General features: G+C 50.5%; 1 protein-coding gene across 1 annotated transcript; it reads right to left on the bottom strand.

The window, feature by feature from the left end:
* Positions 1-5354: 5354 nt before the first annotated feature.
* TRIB3 (tribbles pseudokinase 3) lies at positions 5355-18362 on the bottom strand. The gene is made up of 4 exons (XM_080685671.1): positions 18136-18362; positions 14338-14628; positions 10327-10619; positions 5355-6711 (listed from the first exon to the last, which is right to left on the bottom strand). The coding sequence occupies exons 2-4, from the start codon at positions 14626-14628 to the stop codon at positions 6219-6221; spliced, it is 1077 nt and encodes a 358-aa protein (XP_080541797.1). The 5' UTR covers positions 18136-18362; the 3' UTR covers positions 5355-6218.
* Positions 18363-20034: the final 1672 nt, after the last annotated feature.

Here is a 20034-nt window from a genome sequence, read left to right as displayed (position 1 = left end):
AAGTTTCATATACACACCTACACGTAGCATTTCATAGCCTCTTTCCTGGCTTCATTTCCCCTACCCCCAAAGCATGTAGCACTATGTACAGCATATTTTATTTAGTTATCTTGTTTTTTGTCTGTTTCCCTCTTCTAGAGGGCAGGGACTTTTGTCTCTTTTGCTCACTGCTGAGTTCCTGGTGCTTAAGGATCATATATTAACTAGAGGCCCAGTACACGAATTCATGGACAGGTGGGGTCCCTTGGCCTGACCAGCAATTAGGGCCGATTGGGGCATCTCACCCAGTTCCAATCACAATTGGGGCCAGCCAGAGGGTGGGGGGGTGGTGGTGCCCTGGGAGGTTAGCTGGCCAGGGGGAGGGGCTGCAGAAGGTTGGCTGTGGGAGTGCCCTGACCACCAGGGGGCAGCTCCTGTGCTGAGCATCTGCCCCCTGGTGGTCAGTGTGTGTTATAGTGACACTGTTGGGGGGACCAGGTCAGCAGGGGAAAGCAGTTAGGGGCAATGAGGCTGGCAGGGGAGGGCAGTTAGGGGTAACCAGGTCGGCACTGTATAGTCATTCTGTGGCTTAGGCTTTTATATATATAGATAGATTGAATCATCACTTTCATCTGTGATCACTTTCCTTTTGCCTTAAAACAGAGGTTCTCAAGCAGACTGTACTTTTGAATCACTTAGGGCAGTGATCAGCAAACTGCGGCTTGCGAGCCACATGCGGCTCTTTGGCCCCTTGAGTGTGGCTCTTCCACAAAATACCATGGCCTGAGCGAGTCTATTTTGAAGAAGTGGCATTAGAAGAAGTTTAAGTTTAAAAAATTTGGCTCTCAAAAGAATTTTCAATTGTTATACTGTTGATATTTGGCTCTGTTGACTAATGAGTTTGCCGACCACTGACTTAGGGGAGCTTTAAAAAAATCCTAAACCCCACCACATCTCAGGTCAATTGATTCAGAGACCCTGGGGGTAGGCCCAGGTGTCAGGAGTTTTTACCAATGTCGCTGTCTGGTGTTTATAATGAGAAGTCAAGTTTAAGAACCACTGTTAAGGAGAGTCTTCTGGTGACAAACTTTCTTGTTTTTTGTTTGAAAATATTTATTTAGAACTCATTTTGTTGTTGTTAATTCTCACCTGAGGATATGTTTTCCATTGATTTTTAGAGAGAGTGGAAAGGGCGGCAGAGACAAAGAGAAAGAAACATCAATGTGAGAGACACATCGACTGGTTGCATTTTGCACATGCCCCGACTAGGGCAGGGGATCGAACCTGCAACCGAGTTACATGACCTTGACCCTTCAGTCTGTGGGCCAACGCTCTAACCACTGAACAAGCCAGCTAGGGCTAGACCTCATTCTTGAGAGACATTTTCACTGGGCATAGAATTCCAGCGAGCATTCCAGCACCTTGAAGACAGCATTCCATTGTCTTCTAGCTTCCATGTTTGCTATTGAGACATCATCACCTGTCAGTCTGACTGCTGTGAGTTTTCTTAAACAGTTTTATTGCGATGTAATTTGTTTTTCTTTTCTGTGATTTAATTTATATACCATAAGATCCACCTATCTAAAGTGTACAATTTAATGGTTTTAAGTACATTTAAAAGTTGTGCAACCGTCACCACAATCCAATTTTATTTTATTTTTTTTTTAAATATATTTTATTGATTTTTTACAGAGAGGAAGGGAGAGGGATAGAGAGTTAGAAACATCGATGAGAGAGAGACATCGATCAGCTGCCTCCTGCACACCCCCTACTGGGGACATGCCCGCAACCAAGGTACATGCCCTTGACCGGAATCGAACCCGGGACCTTTCAGTCCGCAGGCCGACGCTCTATCCACTGAGCCAAACCGGTTTCGGCCACAATCCAATTTTAGAACATTTTTATCACCCCTTTAAAAAAAAAACCCGGTACCCAATTGCAGACACTCCCCATCTGCCACCCTCCAGCCCTCAGCACGAATCTACTTTTGGTCTCTATAGATTTTCCTATTCTGGACATTTTATACTAATTAAATCTTACCATACATGGTCCTTTGTTACTGCCCTTCTTTCACGTAGCATAATGTTTTTTTGACATTCATCCATGTTGTATGGCTGTTCTTTTGAAAATAATCTGGTTTTCCTTTCTGATTCTTTTAAGATTTTATCTTTGCTCTTTTTGCATTTTCACTATGATGTATCTATGTGTGAAAACTTATGGAGTCGCTTAAATCTGTGATTAATATCTGATTTCTATCTCAGTAATGTCCTTTTTAGCCACATCTAATCTGCTGTTTAACCCATCTTTTGGATTTTTAATTTTGGTTATTGTGTCTTTTATTTTAGAAAATCTGTTAGGTTTTCAAATCTGTTATGTCACTTAATATAATCCCTGGTCATAGTATCAATTTGTTATTTATTTAAGCCCTGTTAGGAAACATTTTTGTTTTATAATTTGTGTACGATAATATGCTACCTGAGCTCTGAATGTCTGTTTCTGCTCTTTTTCACTCCTGGCCTTGTTTCTCCTGCTGACCCTGCTGGCGTATGATGGTCATGTTCCCTTCAGCCCTGAGGTCACCTGCACAAATCTGTCTTAGGGTAGAAATATTCTTTCAGTTGTTCTGGTCTTAGCCTTGGCCCTTCAAGGGCAGAGACTCTTCATCCCAGTGGGTAAACTCCAGTCATTCAAACCTGGGTTCGGTCCCATGGTTCACTATTTGTGTGACTCTGGACAAGACATCACCCCTCTCTTGGCCTCAGTTTTTCCCTCTGTACAATGGTGACCATGATGGTCCCTCCCTCATAGGGTTGATGTGAGGATCTGCATCAGTTATTGGTTATTGATATGTAACAAATTATCCCCAAACTTAGCAGCTTAAAACAACAGTTTCTATGGGTTAAGAATTTGGGAGCAGTTTCTGATGTCATTTGACTAAAGTTCTCTCATGAGGTTGTAGTTAAGATTTTAGCTGGGGCCTCAGTCATCCAAAAGCTTGATGGGGCTGAAGGGTGAACTTTCAAGAAAGCCCACTCATATGCCTGGCTGGTACTGGTTAGTGCAGGATGCTACGTCCCTCACCACATGTACCAATCCTTGGGGTGACTTGAGCGTCCTTGTCACATGGCAGCTGGCTTTCTCCATAGCAGATGATATAGGCATCAAGGCAGAAGCCACCGTATATTTTATGGCCTAACATGAAAAGTCATACTTCATCATTTTCACAGTCTCCTATTAGCTACACTGGTCAGCCCAGCTCAGGGTGGGAGGGAACTACACAAGGGCATGCATACCAGGCCTCAAGGACCAAGGACAAGGCTGGCTATCACATGTCCAATGAGATAACGTATGTAAAGCACGTAAAACCATGCCTGGCATGTGGTACTAGTATGTGCTCACAGTAAACATTAACCATTCCTAATAAGTGTCCTGGCTTTGCTCTAGGCATGTAAGATCTACACAGTAACCAATTTCATTCAGTCATTCAGCCAACATTTACTGAGCAGCTGTGTGTGTCAGGCACTGTTCTAGGAGCTGGGGACACAACAGCAAACAAAACATAGTATGAAACTAACACAAACAAACATCTAGAATGTTCTGTCAGGTGGTGCTAAGTGTTATGAAGAACCACAAAGGCAGGGAAGCAGGCGGGGGGAGAATGATGAGAGGATGAGGGCTATAGGTCTCTCCTCATAAAGCTGGTACAACAATAGTGGTGGCTTGTGGAGAGCGGCTACAGTGTTTGGACAGGTTCAAGCCTTGGACTAATGAGAGGGCACAGTCCTCTCATGGCCACGTGCAAGTCCCAGCTTGGAAGGCAGAGCCCTCCCAGCACAATGATAGCCAACAGCTATAGTTGTAAGCTTGAACCTATGGTCCGAACACGTGGCCCCATGTGCCTGAGTGATGTGGGCTTGATAGAGTTCAGGTACATGTAACTGAGTAGGATCAAAACCCACAAGAATGTTGTAAACATCTTGACCACGCCCTTACTTTGCCTCGTGAAATCTGGCTATAAAATAAAGACACTGCTTTTAGTCCATGGCGCTGTTGCTGTCTCCGTTAAGAGGACAGCATCCCACTGAGAACCCAGCTTTCATTCTCTTGTCTGTCTTTTCTCAATCCTTCACCGCCCCCTCTCAGGGTCACCGAACCTGGCTGAGGTGGCGCGGCACATAAGGCGCCCTGGGGCTGAGTATGCCATGGCAGTGCCGGCTCGCCAGTGGCTCAGAATTTGACCTCTGATAAAGCCCCCCACGCCTGTGACCCCATCCTAGCCTCACAGGCAGGTAGAATTTATACCCATTTTCCCCTGAGCTGGAGTCAAACACACAGAAGAAGCTGAAATGAACTGAGTCCCTAAGGAATCAGGATTTCTCCCAATACAGAGGTTCTCCAACTAGAATGCACAGCCATTGCGAAGAGGCTTGTTAGGAGGCAGACAACCCTCCCCCGCAACCCCACATCTGACTCACTAGGTCTGGGGAGAGTCCAAGGCTCTGCATTTTTTTTATTTTTAAAAATGTGTATTTCAGAGAGGAAGGGAGAGAGAGGTAGAAACATCAATGATGAGAATCATTGATCAACTGTCTCCTGCTCACCCCGCACTGGGGATTATTGAGCCCCAAACCTGGGCATGTGCCCTGACCGGGAATTGAACCTTGACCTCCTAGTTCAGTGGTCGGCAAACTGCGGCTCGCGAGTCACATGCGGCTCATGAGCCGCGGTTTGCCGCTCTGTTGACTAATGAGTTTGCCGACCACTGTCCTAGTTCATAATAGGTCGACTCTCAACCATTGAGCCACACCATCCCAGCAAGTATCTGCATTTTTAAGCAAGCACCGCAGGGGGCTGCCCAACCACATCTGAGAAACCCCGTTGTGAGGGCTGCGGTGGTGCAGGGGCGGGCAGGCCTGCTCTGACAAGTGCCAGAAGAGGCTCCAGGTCCAGCTGGAGGATGGGCAGGGCGTAGCCACACAGGAAGGGAACAGACTGAGGCCCAGAGACACCACACAGCTTGACTCCAGGCGCCAAGTACGACAGCGGACAGCGCCACCCTCCCTCTTCCTCAGGGAATAGATGTCTCTAATGTGACAGCAGGGACACAGAGCAAAGAGGCAGAAAGAGACTGGGAGCCGTTCCTGAATCAGCCAGCCCTGAAACCACACACCTGTTGACTTCTTGCTTTGTGTGAAATACATTTCCTTCTGCTTTAAGCTACTTTGACTCAGGGTTTCAGGTACTTGCAGCCAAAATTGACCCCAGGTGAGACCCATAGCCTCCAGAAGAAAGGAAGGGAGTGCAGACGGCTCGCAGTGGGGCTGGTTTGGGAAAACTGATGAGAGGCCAGAAGAAATGCCTGGGAGAAATAGAAGTATTCCATAACTCTTTTATTAGGCACAAGGTAAAAATATATACTCAGAGCATCCAAAACCTACAGTGCTGATGTGGGGTTCTGGACCCCAAGTGTCCCCAGAACTGGACTGAGGCCTTTCCAGGAGGCCAGGGGCAGACCCCACCTAATCCTGTCCCTCAACTCCAGTCAGCAGCTCAGGTCACGGGCTGCTGAGACGGACAGGCCTGGACCCTCATTCCAAACCACTCCTTGAGCTAGATGAGGACCCGCCTCACAACTTGAACTCTTGGATCTTCCAGCCCAGATCCTTGGCTCAGACCTGGACAGAGGATCCTCTGACCCAGAAGACACAGCTGCTGGAGCGGCATTCGCAGCAGGGCCTGGGCTCCGGGCCTAAGGTGCAGGGAAGGGGCTTGAAGGCTGTGGCACAGGACGCTTCCCTTTCTCTCAAAGGCGCAACATACAAAGGCCGCTGGGTGGGTTGTGAAAGGGACTGTCCGTGACAGCAGTGCCGGGGTGCCAGCACGAGTGGACGCCGTCACCTGCACCGATTGTGCCCAGCCCAGGGCAGACGCTGGCCTGTGAGGTGGAAAAGGACTGACAGCCCCGTGAACAGGAGTTCTGTCTCGTGTTCACAGCTGTGTTCTCAGCACCTGGAACAAGGCACACAGTGAGCTCCCCACAAAGACGCGTCGAATGCACCAGCCCGTGTGCACAGGCGTGTGAGCCACACAGGTGTGCCTACAGCACACTTCAACACGCCTCCTCTTTTCTCCCTCCTAGAAGGCACTTAGGGTTTATCTCAGTTCAAAGAGGCAGGAGAGAGTTTGGGGACGACCCAAACTCAATCCACAGTTCACAGCTGAAAACCGGGTAGGTAGTCCTAGCCATACAGGCCCACTTCCCTTTCTTCCTCCTCTGCCTCAACTTCCACCAGCCCTGGCCCTTCGGGGACCACCTGGTCAGCCTCCCAGAGGTGGGCTCGGGATGGGACTGGGGGGGTCAGGGTCTCTCGCAGCCAGGGGTGCAGCAGGATCCCCGAGGCTGTGAGACGCTCAGCTGGCTCCCGGCGGAGCAGGCAGCGGACCAGGCAGCGGGCCGGGGCAGAGAGACCCCGAGGCAGGGCGTAGGTCCCCCTGCGGATCTTGCCAAAAAGCAGGGCAGGCTCTGAGTCCTGGAAGGGGTAGCGGCCGGCCAGCATGGTGAAGAGCGCCACGCCCAAGCTCCAGACATCCGCCGCCTTGCCTGAGTAGGATGCCCGCGAGCTGAGGATCTCAGGTCCCACATAGGCTGGGCACGCGTGCTTGTCCCACAGGGAGTCGTCCGGCCCAGTCAGCAGGTAGGCGTCCTCCAGGTTCTCCAGCACCAGCTTTGTCCTGTGGCAGGGAGAGGGCAGCCGGTCAGCTCCTGCTGGAACTCCCACGCCGCCACCCCACCCTGTCTCCCTGCTTGTTACCTGCTTCCCCAGTGCCTGCTGCGACTGGCAGACATGAGACAGTCCTGTTGGCTGGGTCACTGAGCTCCTTGTACTGATGAGGAAGCCCAGGCCCAGAGAGGTTAAGCCATTGCTCGAGGTCACAGAGCAATTAAATTTGAAACGGGACTCTGAGAGGAACACATTTCCCAACAGTCTCTGCGGGAGAGGGCTGAGGGCATTAAGCTTCTCATAAAACAGATGCAAACTTAGGGTCCAGGCAGGTAATAAAATGAGAGAAATGGGAAGTGGGGCTGGGCCAAACACCTCAGCACAAACCCTGCCTGGAAAAGGTAATATTACAGTCAATATTTACAAACTGTCCACCGGGTACCTGGCCCTGAGCTAAGCTCCGTACCTGACGCATCTTATTCCAACCTCATACCACCTGTGAGAAAGACACCATTTCACATGCACAGGGCGCGGGGCTGGGATGTGAACCCCGCTCTCACGCAGCAGTCAGTGCTAGGAACTGCGCACATACTTCCCAAGGGGGCCCCACATTCTCATTTTTCTCCAAGAGAGGCCAGAAATCATATTTCAACAGAAAAGTCCCGTTTTTTGAAATGTTGGCAACCTATTTCAATTGAAAACAAATGAACAAAAAAATATGTGTGTGGCCCACCATTTGCAACTACTGCTTTAAACAACTCCCACGGAGCATTCTAGTTTACTTCAATAATAACCGTTCTGTTCCCACTGCTATTCATCGTATTCCCATGGCGCCACTTCCTGGGTGCCTGCTGGCATTTCATAAACATTGATCAATCCTGCGAATTACAGTGTGGGGGTGTGGGGGTCAGTGTCGACATTATTGGCTCATTTTGCAGCTGCAGAAATCAAGGCTTAGGCAGGTGAACCCATTGCTCAAGGCCAAAGAACAGGTTAAAAATTAGAATCGGGCCCTAGATGGTTTGGCTTAGTGGATAGAGCCTTGGCCTGTGGACTCAAAGGTCCCAGGTTCGATTCCGGTCAAGGGCACATGCCCAGGTTGTGGGCTCGATCCCCAGTAGGAGGCGTGCAGGAGGCAGCCAATCAATGATTCTCTCTCATCATTGATGTTTCTATCTCACTCCCTCTCCCTTCCTCTCTGAAATCAATAATATATATATATATATATTTTTTTTTTCTTTAAAAGTAGAATCAGGATTTGAACCCAGGTCTGTCTGAGTCCCCTGCCCCTCTTCTACCAACAATGCTTCTCAAACTAATTCCTTGAAAAAAGAAAGAAGCACTTTCTCACCTCTGGGAGATCTGGGGGTGTTGTACCCACCCTGAAGCTCAAAATGATTTGAAGTTGTGCATTAGCTTAAAAATTTTACATTCCACTTCTTATTAAAGGCATTTTAAAATATATTAAAATGGGTTTGGGGCTTGATCCCCAGTGGGGGGTGTGCAGGAGGCAGCCGAACAATGATTCTACATTTTATACATTTTTAGTATAAAATGTAGAAGGAACTAGAAAATCACCCTTAGACAAACATCACAGGGAAGATAGATGGCTGCTAAAATTAGTGGTGAAAGTCTGAGGAGAAACATATAACCTCAAAGCTCCTTGAGGTACTTATTAATGACAAGGTATTACTCAAGGCATTTATTAATTACAAAGGGTAAAATGGGAACTTTTCAGTAGAGGCACTTGGCAGACGCCACCCTAACCAATGATCGATGTTAATATCACAGTAATACATATCACCATCATGTATTTCCTGATATGCACTGAGAAGGACCTATCACTTTTTTTATCCTCACCTGAGGATATATTTATTGATTTTACAGAGAAAGGAAGGAAGGGGGATGGGGTGGGGAAGAGGAAGGGTCACTCACTGTTTAGTTGAGACATTGGGAGCTGAAGCAGCCTCCACCTGTTAGTCTTATGTAAATTCTTGCTGATTGGCTATTATTGGAATTGCCTGCCTAAAGGCTATGGGTATATCCCATAATCTTAATAAAAGGGATAGGTAGGCCAGAGCGGGTGGTAGTTCTCCCTCCTGGCCCCCAATATTCCCAAATTAATACTTTTCTAGTCTCTTTCATTTGTGTGCGGCCTCCTTCAGAACCCGAACCCTGAACCTGAACCCTGAACCACGTGGGACGTGAAAGGGGTTCCCACAGAAGGGAGAGAGAGAAAGAGGAGGGGAGAGGGGGAGAGAGGGAGGGAGAGAGAGGGAGAGAGAGGGAGAGGGAGAGAGGGAGAGAGAGAGAGAGAGAGAGAGAGAGAGAGAGAGAGAGAGGGAGAGAGAGAGAGAGAGAGAGAGAGAAACATCGATCGGGAATCAAACCCGAAACCTAGGTTTGTGCCCTGACCAGAAATCGAACTCGTAACCTTTTGGTGTATGGGATGATGCTCCAAGCAACTGAACCAGCGCGTCTGTGGTATTCTTGCCAAAGATGTATCACCTCAACTTAACCGTGAGAAAAACATCAGCTGAACTCTAATTGAGGGGCCTTCTACACAATGACTGCCTGGTTCTCTTCACAAGTATCAAGGTCAAGAAAGACCAGAAAAGCCTGAGGACCGGTCAGCCTAGAGGGCACTAAGGAGGCGTGACTGGCGAATCCAGGAATCCCGGATACAAGGGCAGAGGGGGAAACTGGTGAAATCTGTGGTTTAGTCAGTAGTACGAAACTGGTTAATTTTCTGGTTTTGGTAGTTATACTATGGTCATGTAAGATATTAACTTCAGGGGAAATGGTGAAGAAAATATGGGACCTCTTTGAACTATTTTTTGCAACTTTTCTGAAAGTCTAAAAGTATTTGAAAATAAAGTTTTTAAAAAATTCAATGGGGTCACCCTCCTCCCAAAAATATCTTGAAATGAAATCGATGTAATGGATGTGCATGTGCACCTGGTGGCTTGGCGAGCTCTCTGACACATCCTGCAACTCCCAGGATTTGGGGTGGGAACAGGATGCCAGGCCCCTTTCTGTCCCCCCTCCAAAAATCACTGATCTTCAGTTTTAGAGGAAAAGGTCCCTGTGTGGGAAACTCAGGGCGCATTTTGGCTGTGGCCCTGAGTTGTGTGTGACCTTGAAAACCTGGAGACATCTTGACAATCCAGCCTTTCCCCTACCAATCGGGAAACTGAGGTCCAGAGACACTGGGCCACCCAGAGTCGGCAAGTCACCCAGCCAGGCCTCCCACCTCAAGCTCAGAGGGAGCTAGGGCCACAGACTGAAGAGTCCAGGGTTCAGTTCTGTTCAAAGGCCCTGGTTGGGGTGCGTGTGGGAGGCAGCCAGTTGCTGTGTTTCTCTCCCATCGATGTTCCTCTCTCTGTCTCTCCCCCTCCACTCTCTCTAAAAATTGATGGAAAAATATGCTCCGGAGGATTATCCACAAAGGCAGTGCTCCACCCCAAGGGGCTTCCAACAGGACGGGGTCCACTTCCTCCCTGGAACCGGGCAGTGGTGCTGGTCCAGGCTTCTCTGCGGTCTGTGTCGGCTACTTTGCCTTCCTGAACCTTGGTTTCCCCATTAGGGCCCACCTCGTGGGTGGCTTCTCCGTTGCCACACTCACCTCTCACAGTCAGTGAAGACAAAGCGTCGCAGCTTGAGGTCTCGCAGGACCAGACCATGCTGGTGACAGTGCGCCACAGCGGCGGCCATCTGGCAGAAGAGCCCGGCGGCCTCGGGCTCGGGCAGGCGACGGCGGCGGCGCACCAGGCTGTGCGTGTCCCCATGGGGCCGCGGGAAAAAGGCGTAAAGATGGTGTGTGCCTGCCAGGACCTCCACTGGCCGTGCCACATGCTTGTGGGGAGGCAGCCTCGAGTAGGGCTCTAGCACCTTCAGGCTCTCGCAGACTGGGTACACCTGTGGGCGGAGCATGGCGTGAGCACAGGTGGGGACCACATGGAGCCCAGGCTGACCTTGAAAACAGTCAGCTGTCCCTTAGATACCACTGGGTGCTAGGCAGTGTGCCAAGCGCTCCGGCAGCAAGCCACTCAACCCTGAGAAGCCGAGAGGCCACACAGCCAAGTGTCCTTAACTGCTACCTTATATGTTCTTACACTTCAGAGAACTGAAACAATAGCAGAGCCCAGCCAGTGTTGCTCTGCGAGTGCTCCGCGTTGGGCTGCCAGCTGCGAGTGTCCCCGCCACATCCCGCGTGGTTCAGGGTTGGGGCTCTGGAGGAGGCCGCATGCAAATGAAAGAGACTAGAAAATATTAATTTGGAAATATTGGGGGCCAGGCAGGAGCCCAGCTCAAGAGGAAGGACTCCACCCCGCTCTGGCCTCGCTATCCCTTTTATTAAGAGTATGGGATACACCCATAGCCTTTAGGCAGGCAATTCCAATAATAGCCAGTCAGCAAGGATTTACATAAAACTAAAAGGTGGAAGTTGCTTAGCTCCCTTTGTTTCAACTAGACAGTGAGTGGTTGGCTCTGACCTTTCAGAGCTTCAAGGTTGACCAGCCTTCAGGTTCCTTGTCCACACCTCTCTGCTAGTGAAGGCAATGGGCGGCTTCCAACATTGCTCAGTGCTTGAGCGTCAGCCTATGAACCAGGAAGTCGTGGTTCCCAGCAATGGCACATGCTCAGGTTGCTGGTTTAATCCCCAGTGGGGGACATGCAGGAGGCAGTCGATCAATGATTATCTCTCATCATTGATGTTTTGCTCTCCCTCTCCCTTCCTCTCCAAAATCAATAAAAAATATATTTTTTTAACAAGAAAAGAAAAAGAATAGGTAACCCAAACAAAAATAACCCAGAAAGCAGGGAAATCCAAAAGAGCAGACGATGCAGAAGTACCAGTAGCTTTCTGCCCATTATCATCATCATAGCTTCCATTCTCTAGGATTCACACCGCCCACCCTTTCTTGCATTCCAACCTGTGCCAGCCACTGGGCATCTAACTTGATTCACAGCCATGGTCCCTGCCCTCCTGGTGCCCATCCAGTACAGAATGCAATAAATAGGTCCCAAAGTGACATATTTATGCACACTAAGCAATCAGCACAATTCTGATACGTGTTGCAAAGGAACCAAGAAAGGTGCTGGGATACAGAATAACTTGGAAGGGGGTACCTATATTAGAAAGTGTGGTCCTAAAGGGACTCTGAGGAAGTGACCTGAATGATTCAGAAATGCCCATGGGATATGGTTTCCAGATTGCAGGGGCGAAGGGGGGGGGGCACAGACAGTGCAAAGGCCCTGAGGCAAAAATGAGCTAGGAACACAACCAAAGGTCAAGGTGGCTGCAATAGGGTGGGGAGGGGAGAGGAGGGGAGGGGAGCATGTGGTGAGAGGGGCTGAGCTTGTTGGCTTTCCGGACATTAGATGGAAGCCTCCAATGTTCAGAAAAGGTGACTTGTTGGAAGTCAAACAGCTGGTCAGCGGCCAAGCTGGTGTACTCCCTTTGGTTCACTTGCTTTAAACCCTTTGCATGTTATTTTAACTATGCCACACAGAAAGTAAAAATCAATAAAGTATATACATATTTAATCCATCAGGAAAAAATGTAAGCATATGTCTTAAAAAATAAAGTTGAGTGGCATGGAGGGAATAATCCATAGAGACTTTTTTTAAAGTTAGGGTAAGCACATCCCTGCCTCTGTGCATTTGCACTTGCCTTTCTGCCTTCGGATGCTCTTCCCTGAAGCTACTCATGAGGCCGGCATCCCTGAGGCCAGCTCCCCCAACCCACACAAGTCACTACTCAAATGTCACCTCCTCAAAGAGGTCTTCCCAGACGTCCCTAACTAAAATCACCTGCACCTGCCACCCTCCCTGTTCCCCTCTCTGCCAGCTCCATAGCACTTACGATCACCTGACATAAATTATACTTATTTCCTTGTTTACTGTCCAAGTCCCTCACTAGAACCTCAGCTGGATGAAACACCAGCAGAACTTGTCTATTTCTGAGCCACAGCATGGTGCTCGCCGGTGCTCACTGGTTTGTTCAATTAAGGAATTAGGTGACAATCTACAAAGGCAGGTTGTTGATCTTTCTACATCCTGACCAAAAGACCCTAGGCATGTGGAAATGACAGGATACAGTCAATGACAGGTCAGCCCTCACAGTTCATGCTTCTAAATGTTTCTAAATAATTGGGGCCATATGAAAGCATGCGGCTCTGGTTCCAGCTCGCTTTAGTCACTCCCCTCAGCAAGGACTTCCTCTCCAGTGGGAACAGGAAAGAACCCTGATGCTGCAGGAAGGGGACCCAGAGTTCAGGGGCCCCTTAGAGTATCTGGGGCAGAGCACTGGGGAGCTGCATCAGGCAGCTCAGAGCCCTGATAAAGCTGATGGCTGGACCACTTGTCCAGATCTGTTCCCCTGTCCACTGCACCCCCATCAGCAGGAGCTGGAGCCAGCTGCTGCTGCTCCCAGTTGGAGGCTTGGGTCCTTTTGCTTCTTGTTCATTCCCAAGGGGACCCAGGCCCCCTTCTCCCTCTCCCTTATTAGTATGTGCCTGGGTCTCCCCTATCCCCATACCTCTGCCCACCAGGAGCAAATCTGCTCTGCTTGTGTCCGAACCACTTGTCCCAGCATGGGCCACGAGGCTCTGGGCTCAGCCTGCTGGGGCCCAATCTCAGCTCTGACACCTCCTGGCTCTGTGATGTGGCAAGTAACTGCATCTTTTTGAGCCCCGGTGTCCTTTATCTATAAATGGGCCCAATAACAGTAACTACCCTCATAGATCCTGTGACGATTAGAAGAGATTATGCACACTAAGCAAGAAACACAGTACCTGGTGCACAGCAAATGCCCGTTTTATACGTTCTCCTCTCTTTTTGGGCTGTGACCTGACAATGTCTTGTGTGGGCCTGACCCTCATGGGGCCTTGGTCCTGCCTGGTTCCCTGATTTTGGCCTAGAACCCTGGACCTTGCCCTGGGAAGCCAGGCCCAATGTTATGTGGATTCGTGCATGACCCTTCTCCTCTCTTGACCTCAGTCTGTATTTGTAAAATGGCTGTAGGTTAGGTCCTATGACCTCGAGGATCCCAGTAGTTCTGAAGCCTACTCTATCTCATCTTTCTCTTGTGCAAATGTCTTCCATGGCTTCCCACAGGAGGTCCTCTCTAGTGCTGTCATGCCCAGTGGCTATCAGCACCTATCTCCTGCCCCTGGCTGCACACCCTCTCCACTCAGCCGTTGTGAAGTCCTGTTAACTCCCTGAAGCGCCATGCTCTCACTCCTCTAGGCCTCTCTGCACAGCTGTTTCCCTGCCTGGGCCTCCCTTTTCCCTCTTCTCCCTAGCTAACTCCTCAGTCTTTTCTGATACCCCCTTGAGTACATTAGAGGCTTTCCCCCTCTGCTCTCAAGGTCCCTAAGCTCCACCCCTGCAACCTGTATCCATTATGGGGACCTAAGCTATGAATTCCCAGAGCTGGGACCATCTGGTTTACCTCTCTGGTCACAGTCCAGCCTGGGGCTTGACAGAGAGTTGGGGGGCTCACTGGCTGCCTTCCCAATAAACACAGGACTAAATGAATATAAGGATCCCTCAGGCCTGACAACCCTCTGTAGCCAAGGCTCCTTCCAGGCCCCTGTGATGCTGGAGGAGGGCCCCTTGGGGCACTTACCTGGCAGGTGTATTCGGTGCCTGTGGGGCAGTGCAGAGCCCGGTAGGCCCGGCCACCCTCCTCGGGTTCCAGGAGGACATAGGGCCCAAGCCGGGAGGCAGTGGTCACAGCAGGGGCACGGGCTGGAGCAGGGGGTGGGCTCAGGGGCAGAGGGCAGGGGGGCAGCCTGGGCTGGGGTCCACTTTGAGCTTGCTTCCGGGTGGGACACTGAGTGTCTAGGTCATCATCCAACTTCAACTGCTTCTTCCTGGAGGGAGTGCCCACAGGAGCTGCCAGAGGAGTGGCTCGCATCTAGAAAGGAGGAGAGAAAGGCACCAAAGTGAGGCGTCTGGGGGCTCCTGTCTTCCCTGCTGATGGGCGGGCACATTGGCACAACTTATACAGAGGGTGACTTGGCAGTGTGCACTACACTGACAGCAGCATGCACCCTTGACTGGGTGCCTCACTTCTGGGATTTACCCTCCAATTAAAATACCCCAAAATTAGCCTTAGCTGGTTTGGCTCAGTGGATAGAGCGTCGGCCTGCAGACTGAAGGGTCTTGGGTTCAATTCCAGTCAAGGCACATGCCTGGGTTGTGGGCTCGATCCCCAGTGTGGGGTGTGCAGGAGGCAGCTGATCAATGATTCTCTCTCATCCTTGATGTTTCTATCTCTCTCACCCTCTCTCTTCCTCTCTGAAATCAATAAAAATATATTTTCAAAAAATACCCCAAAATTAAATATGTAAATTAATCAGAGCCTTGTGACTAAGAGCAAAAGGCAGAAAACACCCCCACATGTCCAGTAGTAGGGGGCTGGTTAAAACATCATGATATAGCCATAGTGAAATACTGTACAGTTCTGAAAAGGGGCCAGGAAGCTCTCTCCACACTACTGTAATGATACAAGTACAAGGCTATTCCTGTAGCCCATGTGATAGAAACAATTGAATGTCCATCATTAGGGGACTGGTTACATAAATTATATTTCATCCATACACGGAACAATTGTACCCATTTGAAAGATTGAGGCAACTCTTTATTGCTAATTGAAAAGGTCTTCTGAGTGAATTATTAAGTGAAAAACAAAAGCAAAGTGGAAAGATGGATTTGGTAGTTAATGAGAGGAAGAAAGAGAGACTTTGCATGGTATCTATTGAGTTATAGGATAGGTAGCTGGTACCTATGAAAGGGAGAAAGGGGTGGGAGGCATGGAGAAGGAGGGAGGAAGGGTGATGAATGAATGAGGTAGGTACATATGACTATATACTCTGGAATGGATATATTGTCAAGTGAACAAAGCGAGCTGCCAAACAACACACCTAAGATGATCTCGTGTATGTAAAAAACCCCAGCAGCATATACTGCAATGTCTCTCCATATTTCCACAGCTATAGCTGTGGAAATGCACAGGAAAAAGTCTGGAAGGACCCAGGTTTAACTGGCTGCACAGCAGCTCCTGGCCTCCTGGGAAACTTCTAGAAGAGGAAGGGATTTGGTCAGGAGGCAAGTGAATTTTTTATTTCAATATTTTAAAATAAAGATTCTACACTCATTTATTGCTTGAGTATTTCAAAACAGATGAGTGGATTTCTTTTTTTCTATTTTTAAATATATTTTATTGATATTTTACAGAGAGGAAGGGAGAGGGATAGAGAGCTAGAAACATCGATGAGAGAGAAACATCGATCAGCTGCCTCCTGCACACCTCCCACTGGGGATGTGCCCGCAACCAAGGTACATGCCCTTGACCGGAATCGAACCCGGGACCCTTCAGTCCGCAGGCCGTCGCTCTATCCACGGAGCCAAACCGGTTTCGGCATGAATTTCTTTTTTTCAATTGTGAACTTTATGATTGCCTGGTGGCTGGTGGCCTGAGAGCTACCAGAATCAGAGTCCACACACAGAATTCACCTGCTGCCAGCTCAGTTTCATCATTAGGTAAGAAGTGAGGCAGGGCAGGGTGGTCTCTCAAAGGCCCCAAGAGTTCATTCATTCAAAGGTAGAGGAAGTCACCAGCCTTGCAGCTCTGTCGCTGTGTGCGGTGGGTGGAGGAACAGGCAATGGCATGTCAGGCAGAAAGGTTCTCTCTAGAACCCATCTGCCCACCCATTCAGAGTCCAGCTGTGGGACAAGGAGGCCCAGGTATAAGGTGTTAGAGGGAGAGAGACTTCGGCCTGATTAAAGACCTTCCCAAGAGTTTGAGGCGTGATTCATGGGGGAACATCACTCAGAGTCAATTCTCAGACTGACACCCACCCTCCAATCATGCTACTACCTAGTGCATGGGCCGCCTTGGGAGGGAGCCCCCCCTCTTGAGTAAAAGGCCATAATCCTGTCTTGGTAAGAATGCAGTTGGGGGTGGCATTCATCAAATATTCCCGGACCCTTCACGGCTGGGTAGCCCTGGGCAAGGTCTTCAACCTTCCTGCACCTCAGTTGACTCACAGGCTACAAATCTCAGGATTTTTGTGGAAAGAAATTAAAATACAAATAGGGTAGTATGGCCCTGTTACATGATAGGTGTCAGGAAATAGTCACTACTGTATTATTATTATTATTTATTATTTATTATTATTACTATTATTCATAGATGAAGATGGTTTAAGTGCTACCCTTGGGAGCCTCAGAAATCTCCCTAGGGATAGGCTAGGATGACACTCCTTACCTCACAGGTTTTTCTGAGTCAAGCAAGGTGATCCCTGGCTGTGTAGATGCTTGTGCCTGGGACACAGAGACACCTGGAGTGGTTCTCCCGTGGTTGTATCAGCACCCCAGGTTTATTGGACCCTATCCATGCCTCAGAGCCCGGTGGGGCAGTATCTGAGTCTATAGATGAACAAGGGAATTGGCAGGCAACACTGAGGGATCTCCACTGTAGGGTGGGGGCAGCGCCTAATCCCTGACACCTCGGGGTGGGGGATAAGGGCAGGTCATACCAAACACACACTTAAACAACAGGCCAGACAGTTGTGCACACGCCCCTCAAAAACACACTTTCTCCAAGCCAGCCAGCCCAGACACACATCATTAGGTGACACACGCGTCTCCCTCCAAGGGCAAGCGTGCACGTACACACACACACACAGAGGTCTCCCACCTATCGCATTCACGACCGCTCGACTGATACCAACAAGCCACACACAGTCTGACATCCCCCGCCCCTACCGTCCCACCCCCAGGTCTGGCTGGAGGCAGTCGCGGGCCTCGCCCAGCCTACCGCAGCCAGGCTCCTCCCTTGGGAGCGGAAGCGGAGGCTCCGTGTCCCAGGACAAAAAGTTCAGCGGAAACCGAGGGGCGGCGGGGAGTCATGGAGGGGATGAGGCAAAAGGAAGGAGGCTGGGCCCCAGGGTTGGGAGAAGGGGTGCACCTCGCCTCCCCCTCCCAGCCTGTAGATACAATGCACACCTTCTGCAGGAGCAAAACACGCGCGAGCACAGCGCAACGTGCGAACCCGTAGCCGCAGCTCTGGGTGCACACCTGTGGCGGACGCCCCGCACTCACCCGGGTCCCCATCCGCGCGTGGCATCCGCGCTCCCACGGGCCCTCCACAGGTCCCCCGCCCCCGAGGCGCCCAGCCCTGCCCAGCTGCGTCACCCGCACAGCCAGCACCTGCCACCAGGTGCTCGGCCATCCTCGCAGCTCGCACCGTCCACGGAGACACAGAACCCCGCGACACATCCCCACCCAGACCCCACGCAGATCCCACAGACACCCCCACTGTGACACAGACCCTGCACACAGTCCTCCAGCCCCCCAATGTCCCCCACAGTCCTTTACACACGACCGCCTGCACCAAACCACACGACTCTCCGGGTACCTTTCCTCGTGCAGCACAGGAGCCCGAGCTCAGAGTCTCGGAGCTCCGCTGCGGCCCAGCTCGGGGTCCGTGGGAGCTCTGGCCTCGACCCCCCACGGCCTCACGGGTACGGAGCCGCCGCCGCTTCCGACGCAGGTGTCTCGGGTCACGGGGCGCCCAGGCTCCGGCTCTGGCCCTGGCCCGGGTGATGTAAATCTGAGCTAATCAGCCGCCGCCTGATGCGCTCCGGGCCGGTATTGCACCATCCTCGGCGCTCCGCCCCTCGGGGTCGTGCCCGAGCGCGCCCCGCCCCGCCCCGGCCACACCCTCACACGCCAGGGCACCTCGCCTCTCCGGCCCTCTAGGGGTGTCTCGTCGCCAGTCCTTTCCCTTCCTGCCCGCGCCCCAAGTTTGAGTGTAGACACCAGCCACGGATTCTCCCTATCATCTCGGAAAACGCATTTTGCTTTTCTGAGCCTCAGTTTCTGTGAAATGGGAAAAAATGTCTTTCCTTCTCAGGCTGGTGCTGAGGAGAAAAAGGGCAAACCATGATAGTGTCCCGGGTGCTTCCCGTTTATTAGGCTCTTTCCCACCATTGCCTTTTTTTTTTTTATAATATATTTTATTCATTTTTTACAGAGAAGAAGGGAGAGGGATAGAGAGCTAGAAACATCAATGAGAGAGAAACATTGATTGGCTGCCTCCTGCATACCCCCTACTGGGGAAGTGCCCGCAACCAAGGTACATGCCCTTGACCGGAATCGAACCCGGGACCCTTCAGTCCGCAGGCCAACGCTCTACCCACTGAGCCAAACCGGTCAGGGCCCACCATTGCCTTTTTAAACCTTTAAAACTGGAGGAAGCTCCAGTTTTCCCATTCTACTAAGATGGAGCTCTAGGCTCAGCTATGGGAAAGCAGCCCAGGAACTTGCAAAAACCAGACTTACAGGAGCTGATTCCGGGCTCAAAGGGGCCAGTGTAGTGCCCTGGGGAGGCCTGATGTTGGGTGGGCTTCACAGCATTCATTTGCTAAGAACAGTGCAGCCTGGTGGTTAAGAGCAAGCACCCTAAAACCAGTCTGCCTAAGAGTGCAACCTCCCCTCTGCCCAGACCCACTGTGCTATGTCAGGAAAGCTCTTTAAAACCCTGCTTCAGTCTTGGGAGGTGTGGCTCAATTGGTTGGGCGTGGCCCCATGCATTTTAAGATTACCGGTTAGATTCCCAATCTGGGCACGTGCCTTGGTTGCACGCTCCATCGCCCGTAGGGGGCGTGCAGGAGGCAGCCAATCCATGTTTCTCTCCTCTCTCTCTCTGTTTCAGTTTCCTATTCTTATAAATAGCACAGCACTCACGTCGTGGGATTGTTGCTTGAATTAAATTAATACATGTAAAATGCTTAGAACAGTGGTTGGTACATTGTAGGTGCTCAATAGAAAGATAGATGCTTAATAGAAAGAGTGGACACAGTGGAGGCTCAGAGAGGAGAAGGCACCTTTAAGAGGACTTGCACCTCAGGCCTGGCAGGCCCACTGGCACTTGCTGTTTGGGGAAGCATTCCTGTGTAACCCCCCCCTCCACCACCACCTACCCACTCCCGGGCATCCAGCACCTTTCAGTGGAAATCCTGGTTGGGTCTTGATGTGGAATATACCAGTGTCAAAATATAACTCCTCAGGCAGAGGTTGAATGTGAGGCGAAGGGAGTCACCTTTGTTTCCCTGGTTCCAGAACCCCGGGGACCAGCTCACCTGGGTCTCAGAGCTTTCAGGGCACAGCAGGGGAGTCTGGGATCTCATTTAACCCTGGAGACTCCGCTGCCTGGGAGGGATAAATGAATTCATTTTCTACACCAGGACACTTAGACTCAGGTTGGAAGGACCCAGAGCCACAAGGGACAAAGAAAGAAAGGGGCTGTCTTCTG

The sequence above is a fragment of the Plecotus auritus genome (assembly GCF_963455305.1).
Source record: "Plecotus auritus genome assembly, chromosome: 8".
Taxonomy (NCBI): domain Eukaryota; kingdom Metazoa; phylum Chordata; class Mammalia; order Chiroptera; family Vespertilionidae; genus Plecotus; species Plecotus auritus.
The sequence above is the reverse complement of the archived record's forward strand: the minus strand, read 5'-3'. Positions and strand labels throughout refer to the sequence as shown.

Bases quoted from the DNA above. Each gene is read 5' to 3' on its own strand.
- TRIB3 (XM_080685671.1), bottom strand. From the start codon at position 14,628: ATGCGAGCCACTCCTCTGGCAGCTCCTGTGGGCACTCCCTCCAGGAAG. The intron at 10,620-14,337 runs GTAAGTGCCCCA...CTCCGCCCACAG, and splicing joins GCACCGAATACACCTGCCAG to GTGTACCCAGTCTGCGAGAG. The intron at 6,712-10,326 runs GTGAGTGTGGCA...TCCCTGCCACAG, and splicing joins GTCTTCACTGACTGTGAGAG to GACAAAGCTGGTGCTGGAGA.